This window comes from Lontra canadensis, unplaced genomic scaffold (assembly GCF_010015895.1).
Source record: "Lontra canadensis isolate GAN:19392208 unplaced genomic scaffold, GSC_riverotter_1.0 scaffold43, whole genome shotgun sequence".
NCBI classification, from domain to species: domain Eukaryota; kingdom Metazoa; phylum Chordata; class Mammalia; order Carnivora; family Mustelidae; genus Lontra; species Lontra canadensis.
In genome coordinates this window covers 11,201,728-11,212,126 of record NW_022631037.1, presented here as the reverse complement: position 1 = coordinate 11,212,126, position 10,399 = coordinate 11,201,728, and the positions used below count along the sequence as shown (strand labels likewise).

Genomic DNA, 10,399 nt, shown 5'->3' with positions numbered 1-10,399 from the left:
AGTCTCTTTCTTTTTCCCTTTAGAAAAAAAACTAACAAGTTGGGTCATCATGCACAGAAAGGGAGTGTTAAGAGATTCTAAAAGAGTAAAATATTTCCCAACTTTCAAATGCAGTTAAGCACAGCCTTGAGTCCTCTGCAGGATGTGATGTGACATGACGTTTCTGCCCTTCTGGTCACATGATCCCTGCTCCCTGTGAAAGACAGGCAGGGAAGATGCCGGGTTCGCTCAGGGCGGGCAGGAGATTCAGAAACAACTGGGCTCTTTGGCACATCCGAGTCAGAGAGAGGCTCTCCAGCTGACCCAAACCAGCAAATGCGAGGATTAAATTTCCTTCTGAAGTGAAGCAAAATGCGGCTTCCGCCCCTTCTTGCCCCGTTCCCATTTCCTACGTGTCCCCCAAATTGTTAGGTAGGCTGTAACATCCCTGATATCTCACTGGAGAAGCTTGAATAGCATGAAAGGAATGTGGAACTAGAAAGTAGAGGGGACACTTCTCAGGGCCCTTTGATACCAAGCACACCTGATCCTAGAAGATATGGAACAAGCCAACAGTCTGTCTCAGGGATGTGGCTCCCCTGAGTGTGAGGCCACCACGCCTCTCCCCAACCTGTTGAACTGCCTGTGACTTCAGGGAGAAGCCACATGTTTCAAAGTAGTTACTTTAGGGAGCCAGTTCCAAGAAAAGAGGCAAACTTCTAGGTCAGTAACAGGGACCATCAAGGCAAAGGAAAGTGGAAAGGATTTAAGCCACGAAACTCTTGTTACTTATTTCTGTAGTCTGGTTTTTTTTTTTTTTTTTTTTGCATTCTGTAGACTGGCCTTTCGATTTCAAATGGGCAGGGAGGCCTTCGGACGTCTTGAATTTATTCATCATCAAGCATAACCAATTCTCACAATTTTGCACTATCTCGCCAATTAACATACTGTCGCCAGGCAAAAAGGGTTAGGAATTTATTAACAGCTGCCTTCATGGACTCCCACTTTGTGTGGTTATTAGTCTTGAAAACCTGAGTATTAGTATTATTAACGTTAAGAAGAAGGGACATGGCATTTTGGGTGAGAAAGGAACAATTATTGAATAAGACCCAAATACTCAACTTCATAGCTTTCATTCACGTGAAGAAAAGAAAATGCAACCCAAGTTCCTCATTTTAAAGAGTTCTATTTGTCTTCAGTGTTGGAGGAGAACCGAACAGGAGCAAGGAACCCGCACGACACCACACATGTCAGTTCTGACCGTGAAAGATGAGCCGAGTGCTACAACGGTTTATCAAGAAGGTGTTCCTGTCACACGGAGAACACGCACTGCAACCCCCTTTTTATTACATCCTTCATATATCATGTATCAATCACACTTTAAAAATTAATGAGATGAGAACAAGTAGAGAAGAAGGTAACTGGAAGTTTCTGAGGGACAGGCGGATGAGAGAGGCAGGTCGACAACCAGTAAAGGTCTTCTGATTAACCCAGAGAGCAATTTCAGATTCATCTGACTCCACTAGAATTATGGGTATAATCTTCCGGAATGTTTCTGGAAGAGAGAGGGCATGCAGGAGCAGCGCACGGCAACAGCAGCATTCGGGGTCCCTTCATCAGGAAGGGGAGGCATTCAGGGAGATCCACCATGAGAAGAAGGTGTTCAAAAGAGGTGCTCAGTGACCTTTCATTTTTAAAGGAGCATCTCGTTTCTGGTGAAAGGAAAGAGAATGAGGAATAAGGATAAAATCTTGCGTCATTAGCGATGGAGTAGGTCCAGAAATAAGATCGGAGCAAAAGCATAAAATGTCATTTAAAAGTGACATGGGGAAACAGAATGGGAATAGGTCCAGAATTCCCATCCAAGGGTCTAGCTACTTTGTAGAGCCAAACCAACGGGAATAATAAGGGAGACTTCCAATACTCGGGAGAATGAAATAATCAGAGGTAGGATTCAGACCAGGGAAAGAATGTTCCGGGATGCTGGCTTTTTGAAGGCACTCAAGAACAGAGTGAAAGACTGAGCTGCAGTGAGCTAACAGGGGCGTCAGTGGGGTGGGGGGGAGTGTGGACTCACTTATCTGTCACAAGGAAATAAACACAACTCCAGGAACGTTGTGACAATACATATATTATCGAGGAATACATAGAGTAACAAGGTAGTAGAAATCCACTTTATAAGTAGTTTCTCACAACAAATATAGTTTCTGCTTAGGGAATAAGAAAGAGAAGTCTGTTTTCCGGATATGCCACTCTGCAAAACAGCTGTGACTTCAAATCAAGAATTGGATAAATGGCACATTATCTGGTTCTTTAGACAAATTTACTGAAGCTAAGGCTTCAAAGTTGGGACAACCAGGGAGTTTGCTTTTCCTTTGAATCTTGCAAAACCTATCCTCTAAGACAAAAAGATCTGATCATAGAGTCTATAAAAAGTCTAGAGAGTATAAAAGTAGAGAACTACGAAAGTGGACATATTGATGGCAACTTTTATGGCTTCCATAGAAAGTGTGGGGAGGATCTCTGGTTTGCTTTATCGAGGTAGTGTCCAGGGCTGGAAGGCCATTGTCATTGAGTACACGTGCTACAGATGACAGGAGCAGGGGAGTTCGGTTGTTCTTATTGCATAAAAATGCCACTCTCTCCAGTGGCTTAATGACCTTTCGTTCCTGAAAAGAAATGGTCTTTTGGGAAATTTCCTATCTTGGTTTAGGCAAAAAGAAATTAAAACCCGTTATCTATTTGCTCAATTTTATCGTCTGAAGGATTCCAAGAGAGCAGGTTTTTGTCACGGTAGAATAGTTGCTAAAATTCCTAAGTGAAACTTATCCCCCTTTTTAGGAGCCACTTCCCGTACCGTCTAGAACAGCACGGAAATGTTCACCATGTGGCTCAGCAATGTCATACAAGTTGTCTCTTCTATACAGTAGCTCAAACGGAAGGGTTTCCCCTAACTTTTGTTTTCTCCCTTCTTCTTCCTCTTCTCTTTCACAGTAACATCCCACCTACCACTCTGTTTCACTGACTGAAATCTGCAAGATGGGGAAAATAAATAACCATCGGCAATGGATTTCTTTTTCTGCCCGATCTTCTCAAAATGTTAAACCTCCAGTGATGTAAAAGAGAAACACACATATCCATTCGACAAACAGAAGAACTGAAAATAATTTCAAGAACTAGAAAATTCAAAGTCGACAAGCATCTCTTCAGCGTGCTTTTGCCTTCAGTTAGTTTCCTAGGGACAATCAAATTACAGGGAGCCTTCTAACCACAAATGAAAAGGTACTTCCAACAAAGGTAGTTTTTAAAAAAATCGTACAACCACAGTCATGGCATGCTCAGTCAATAATTTAGACCAATTCACGTAAACGGTAGACTGTGGAAGTAAAATAACTGATTTGCAAAGATTTCTCGGAACTCCCATAAAGTCTTATGTGGAGCCTCCCTGCTTGCTAAAAAGTAAGAATCAAATCACAAATATACACGGAAATGAAGCCACATGCCTTTAAACTGCTCGTCTTATTTTCTTCATTCAAATAAAAAAAAATCTAACTCAGGATGAGCCTACTTCACTCGATTTGAGAAAGCAGCAAGCAGCCTTTCGTTAAGGCTAAGGAAGAGTTTATATCTGAATGCTAAATCTATGAGAAAAGAATAGGACAAGGAAAAGAAAAAAAAAAAAAAAGTAATGTCAACTCAAGAAAGTCCTTGGGGAATTTTCCTCCAGTAAGCCTTAACCCTACCAACAATAGAAGCCTTTGGAGACAGTAAAATTAAATAATGAGAAAAGAGCCTCAATTGGATATCTATATAACACTGAAATGTGGCCTTGGTTTGTCTTTAAAAGACAAAGGTCAGGTAAGGGCTGGGAACTCAAACCCCTCCATGGTTCTTTTTTTCATGAACAGATAGCAAGCAGGCATGAAGTTCTCAAGTCACAGGGAGCTGTGCTCGCTGTTGGAGGGAACACACCAGAATGCAACTCTCATCTTAGTGAAGGACCCTAATCAGATTTCCAACCCTGAGTTTGAGTCTTAAGCACGTTCAACCTGATGCACATATATGTTTAAGGCTTAATCCTGCAGTTCTTGGGTTCAGAAGCATGAATGTTGCAAATATTCTTAATGCATTTCATTATTTATATGTGATATGACACTGATGAGGAGTCATTGTGTTCTGAGCAGTGTTCTTGAAGACCACAAACCCCAGGTCAGGGAAGGTATACTTATCTAGGGTTAAAAAAAAAAAAAAAAAATTAGAAGCTTCCAGATTGTTCCACAATACATTTCACTGTGAAATGTATTATGTGATGATGCTGATTAAAAAAAAAAATTTTATTTTTTTTTTTGCTTCTGTTAAGGGTGGTGGTGATTATTTAATACTGGTTTTCCTATGTAGCAGGCATTTTCTTATGGCTATATTCACTTGGGTGAAAAAAATCAAATATGACTACCTGAATTTTCCAGTGTATAATGATAGCACACTTCATAAAATAGTTGATTCAATGGTCTCAAGTCTAGAATTCAGAATTGTTGCCCAAAACGGTAAACGTATGTAGAACAAAATAAGGTACTGTAACCAATTAACACTTTAAAAAAAACTATCTTAATATCATAGGCTTGGCCATTTAGTAATGACATGTCTACATGAAGGTGTAGATCCATCCACAAACCTGTCAATGGAGTGGGAAGGAGAGTGTGAAGTAAAGGGAGGCAACCACTTTATAATTGTCACAAACAAGAAATTAACTTTCCTTACTGGTTTGGGTACCTGGGTGTCCAAAAACCATATACAAAGATTTAAAATAACATTCTTTAGAAATTACATCCACAAACAGGAAGAAAAGTAGGTCTTTGGATACTTTTCTGCCTCATTCCAAAATTTTCCTATGCTCATCATAGAACGAAAGGCAATAATCAGAAGGAAAAAGTGAGGAAATTTAAAACCAAAAACCTAGTAGAGAATGTGGTATTTACAAAATAGGGTCTTGACCTCACTTGAGAGTTCCATTTTTTCCTACCACAGAGCTAATCAGCCAGAAAAGTGCTTGAGGCATATCTGCACATTTAATATTAAAAATAAATAAAAGCCAGGGTTCTGATTTAGGCAATGATCTAAGCACCTGAGGAAAGAAAAATGAAGAAATGTCCAGATTAAAAACACAGAGGGAGAGAGAGAGAGAGAGAGAAAGCAGACCTAGCTTTGGAACTCAGTTCTCTGAGATTAAAACAAACAAACAAACAAACAAACAACAACAACAAAAAACCCAAAACCAAAAAACACAATTTTCAGCTATATTGACTGAGTCTAGAGAAATCGGATCAGTTAAAGACGAGCAATAGGTTAGCCCTTCTCTCCCTCTCCTATACAAGCTCCTGATCGATCGTGCTCTCGAGGAGCTTCCCAAACCTGGAAAAATAGCCTGTCTTACAGGCAGTAGAGACGCTGCCCTCACCACCTGTGGACACTGCTGTCACATAATTGTCTGCAGAGAACAGGGCAGCAAAATGCAGGAGTTTTCTTTCCCTCGCTACAATTTAAACTGTGAGAGAACAGCTCGAAGTTGTGGATAGAGCCGGTGAAGAGACATATTTGAAAACTCACAGTCAATTTGTTCTCATCCCAACTTCTCAGCTCCCGTCAGCAACATCACGTTTGTGATTTTAGTGTACTATTTTTATCTTGCCACAACAATTCTAGAAAAACACAGCAACCTCAAAACGAGCAGTGTATCGTGAGACTTCCATTCGTCCTCGCCACAGGTGGAACACGGGCAAGCCCCGGGGACAGTGAGAAACAGACAGGACTCGGGACACACAACCCCACTGCTTCCTCCTCCTGATGGCGAACAGCTTGACTTGGGTTTTTAAAACCCGCAAAAGCTTTGGGTGACTTCCCCGGGGAAAGAGGCGACTCCCTGCAAATCGTTCCCTTTAACGTGGTGACCCCACCAAGTGAAACGCGGAGGACGGGAAGGGGCATGTCAGCGAGCCTAACGCACTGACACTTGAGTGTGGGCCGGAGATCTGAAAGCAGAACGTCCTCGGGCAGAGACCTGGTGTCTGGAGACCCTCCCGGATACAGCTCGTCTCTGAAGCACCTTTGAGTCGTACGGATGTAAGAAGAACTTGGAACTATAGAAGTTATACGCATCTTTAAGAATCACATTTTGCTGATTATAAAAATTTTTTTTTCTATTTTACAACATAGGCCCAGCTACACTGAAAAAATTACAGCGCTTATTGAAATACATTTCATTTTAGAAACAGACCGCTAAAGAAGTCTATACAAAAACTCTAAAATAATTTCTGTAGTAAAATAAAGAGTGCGTTAGGAGAGCTACACAAAGAAGAAACTTCCCGTCTTTCTCTCTAATGCTGGATAGACTGGGAAAGACGGCCGGCTCCGTGGCGAAGCCGGCACCAAAAGCTGAAAAGAATTTGTTCGGATACACAGTGATACAATTAATGCTCTGGGTTAATCTCACAGCCTTCCCGATTAGTACAAAGGAAACCAGGCCTGTCCCCTCTTTGAGGAGAAGTCCGGGATATAAAAGCAGGCATACCTCATCAGCTGATAGGAAATTATAAAATTCCACAAGTCTGGGTATTTGAAATTTCTAACAGTCACCAGAAAATGCCAGCAAAGCGGCCTTTAGTTCGGTGGTTCCCCTGGTCCGGATGACCGCTCCCTCCGCGGGCTCAAGGTAGGCTTGGTGCTCACCCCCTCGCCCGGACCGCGAGCGGCTCTCCGCGGGGGCCGGGGACTCGGACAGCTCCGGAAGAGCCCGCCAGCCCCGTCTCCGCGGACGCGCACGCGCACGCGGACGCGCACGCGGGCGCTCGGCTCGCGGACAACGCACGCGGGGAGACGGGCGTTAGTGATGCTGCGCGGAGCTGTTCTTCTCCGCCAGGTGCCGCAGGAAGTTGTCCTCACCCTGGCCTCTGTGATTTAAGGGCTCGCTCTTAAAGAGAGCTGGAGGCGGGGGGAGGTGGGGGACCGGAGGGATGGGGAGGTGGTGTGGGTGGTGGGGGTGTGGGTGGATGTGGAGGTGCGAGAAGGGGTGGGGGATGGGCCGCGGGGGGAGAGTGCTCACGGGAGTCATACTGATCGGAGGGGTGGGGGTGGCGGGGGTGTTCACCACAGACGGAACTGGGGTGGCCGGGGACGTCGTAAGTGGGATCTGGACAGCAGGCGGCACGTTCACGGGGCTGGTCACCCGAAAGCACTTCTCCTTGTGGGCCTTGAGCATGTTGGAGAAGCGGAACCGCTGGCCACACACGTCGCACGGATAGGGCTTCTCGCCTGTGTGAGTTCGGCGGTGCCTCTTCATGTTGGGGCGGCTGGTGAAGCTTTTGCCACAGATTTCACAGATAAAGGGTTTCTCTCCTGAGGTGAACACAGACACACAAAAAGGATTAACACAGTGCGCGGTGATTAGGCGCTCGTGCTATTCCTCATCCTTAATGGGGAGATTAGCACTCCTCTCCCTTAGGCCATGTTATGGTCCCCAAAGTGTTTCCTGAAGTTGGGAATTAACAGGTAAGAGCAGACAGGAGTAAAATTCACATACAACCGACTATCGGGGCACAGTTTAACAACAACATCAAAAAACAAAGAGGCATCTAGGTAGTGATCCTTCACATCCTACAGGAAGAACCCTTCAAATCACCTTCCTACACTTAAGGCGGCTCAGACTGGGGGCCTGTCTCTACCTCTGAAACTTAGGCAAAGTCCATCTGTTAGCCGTTTCTGAATTCCAAACAAAAGAAGGACTGCTAGAAATGTCCTGTGGGGCAAGCAAGTCTCTTCCGGTCAACTTGCACATAAGCCTTAGAATGTGGCATACTTTCTGGTGTTGGACTTGGACGTGCTGGATGCCTCACCTGCCACCAGGCCTCCCATGCCGTGGTGGCTCCCTGTGGGAGAGCCTGCGGGCATTTCTGCAGACAAGTCCTTCATTCTGTGGGACTAGCTGGCCCATCTGAAGAGCACCCGGTGTTCCAGGTGCCAGCCTACTCCCTGCCCCCAAGAGATTCTGGCAACGCGACCTGTCCCCTCACCACGCCTAAATGTCCACGGGTGTGGGGAGGGCAGGGACGGGGCCTGCTGGCCCTGGTTGAGAAACGGGACCGAGAAGCCACAAAGGAAACGAAATTCCAGAATTCTAAAGGCACTGAGGGAGGAAATAAGGGCTTCATTTTTAGGGCTCCTAACTTTTCTTTGGACCGTGACATGGTTCCACGGCCGACCTGCTTCTCTACCTGGGCCACAGTGGGAAAAGAGGATTTTTTTTGTTTTTTAAATTTTATTAACCAAGTTTTTTTTTTCTTTTTTTAAAGCTTTATTTATTTATTTATTTATTTGAAAGACAGAGATCACAAGGAGGCAGAGAGGCAGGCAGACAGAGAGGAGGAAGCAGGCTCCCCGCCGAGCAGAGAGCCCGATGCGGGGCTCGATCCCAGGACCCTGGGATCATGACCCGAGCTGAAGGCAGAGGCTTTAACCCACTGAGCCACTCAGGCACCGCATGAGATGGTTTTTGAACATGAACTTCATACGGAATGCTGCGGTGAGCACCTGTGTACATGTGTGTTAGGGACCACACACCTGTACTGATTAATTCCTTCGTCAATTCTCCGTGCATGGCGCTTGTGCCTTTATCGTAGCTCCTGCCGCGAGAGGCTGTTCTTGCCCCCGTGGAGGCTCCCTGTCCTTCCCATGGTACCCTTGCTCTACTCCGCACAGTAACAGCTGTGCCTGTGTGCCTGGTACCCTTTTGCCCACTTTCCAGCTGTGAATTCTGGTGATTCTCACAGTGACAGCCCGTATGAGGCCGCTGTTCCCACTTCTATTTACTGATAGGAAACTGAGGAACGCGCCTGAGTTCTACAGCTGGAGGAGAGCTGGGATTTCAAGCTGCCGTCTCATTCCATCCGGAGTGTGCTTCTGGAACATCAAACACTGCGCTTCACACCTTGATGCTTTGGGCGCCCCGCGTGCACGAGGGAAAATGAGATTCCTACTGTTCTCTGCTCAGGGACCCCTTCAGACACGCTGCACACGAGCAGAGAACACCTCTTCACCCATGTCGTAGTCCCTGTTCTCCCTGCCTTTGGAAACGGACAGCTCCTGCTGCCCTCCTTCTCTGAAAGCCAGAATTTTCCTCACTTCCTCAAGAGACTGGACGGTGCAGTCAGGAGGGGTCAGTCTCGTCTGTAATCACCAATACGAGTTCCTGACATATTTCTGTTCTCTTTCGGCTTTTCTTTATTCAATCACTACCACTGCCAGGCTCTTCACTGTGATTCATACGCAACTTCCTAGATAACTTCAGAGCCCACCTGGTTTTCCACCTTTTTAATCTGTTTCCTCCAATTACCTAAGAACTTCAAATCTCAGGGTGCCTGGGTGGCTCAGTGGGTTAAAGCTTCTGCCTTCAGCTCAGGTCATGATCCCAGGGTCCTGGGATTGAGCCCCAAATCGGGCTCTCTGCTCAGCAGGAGGCCTGCTTCCACCTCTCCCTCTGCCCGCCTTTCTGCTCATTAGTGATCTCTGTCTTCTGTCAAATAAATAAAATCTTAAAAAAAAAAAAACCCAAAACTTCAAATCTCTGGTTAAACAGAATTAATTAAATCAATATGGCATTCCCATCTGATGGAAAGCACCATTGAAAACAGTATTACAAAGGTACAGAAATCTAACTACTAACATGAAAATCCATAATCTATTAAGCTTATAGTCTATTAAATAAAATGAGCAAGTTATGAAAATGCACACATGGTATTATCCACTTTAAGTTAAAAATAGGTATAGAAAAAACATAGAAAGAACTACAACAAATAGTGATTCTCTCTAGGTAATGGGATGATGACTGATGTTTTAACACTTTTTTCGGCTTACATGCACTTTCTGTTTCTCTCAAATAAACACACTTTACTTGGATAATACAATGTTTTAAAAGCATACTTGTTTGACAACCTCTCAACTCTCCTCCCCCACCCTGGGCTCTCCAGGGTTAGTACTCTTTACTCCCAACAGCTATATGGAAACCGAGTCAAAGGACTCACTCTCTGAATTAGCCTAAGTGGAGCAAACACTCTCACCTGACTCACTAACCACCTCTCGGCACACCAGGCCCTGCGTCCACAAACAGGATTCACTAAGCTTGCTGAAATATATGGACATTAACTCTCTGTTGCGTGTTCTACCCTGGATCAAATTTGGGATCTCTCTAACCATCGCCCCATTTGTAGTCTTCTAGGCTAATGATGATTTGCCACAGAAAGGCCAAAAACTATTAGAACCCACCTACCACAAACCCATGGGTTCAAATTAAAAATGGATTTTTTTCTATTGCTTAGTCATCTTTTATTCATTTCCTGAAGTCCTACCAAATTTCCCACATTTATTGTTCCAG

The 10,399-nt window shown here is 44.7% G+C and overlaps 1 protein-coding gene across 2 annotated transcripts in view; it reads right to left on the bottom strand.

The window, feature by feature from the left end:
- Positions 1-6,814: 6,814 nt before the first annotated feature.
- The window catches only part of ZNF652 (zinc finger protein 652), a 53,155-nt gene continuing 49,570 nt past the window's right edge, over positions 6,815-10,399 (bottom strand). Inside the window, exon 5 of one of the 2 annotated variants that reach the window (XM_032871320.1) lies at positions 6,815-7,368. In XM_032871320.1, the coding sequence (XP_032727211.1) occupies positions 6,857-7,368 (512 nt within the window). In that variant the 3' untranslated portion in view covers positions 6,815-6,856. The remainder of the gene's footprint in view (positions 7,369-10,399) is intronic. The other variant, XM_032871319.1, reaches the window with a different exon arrangement.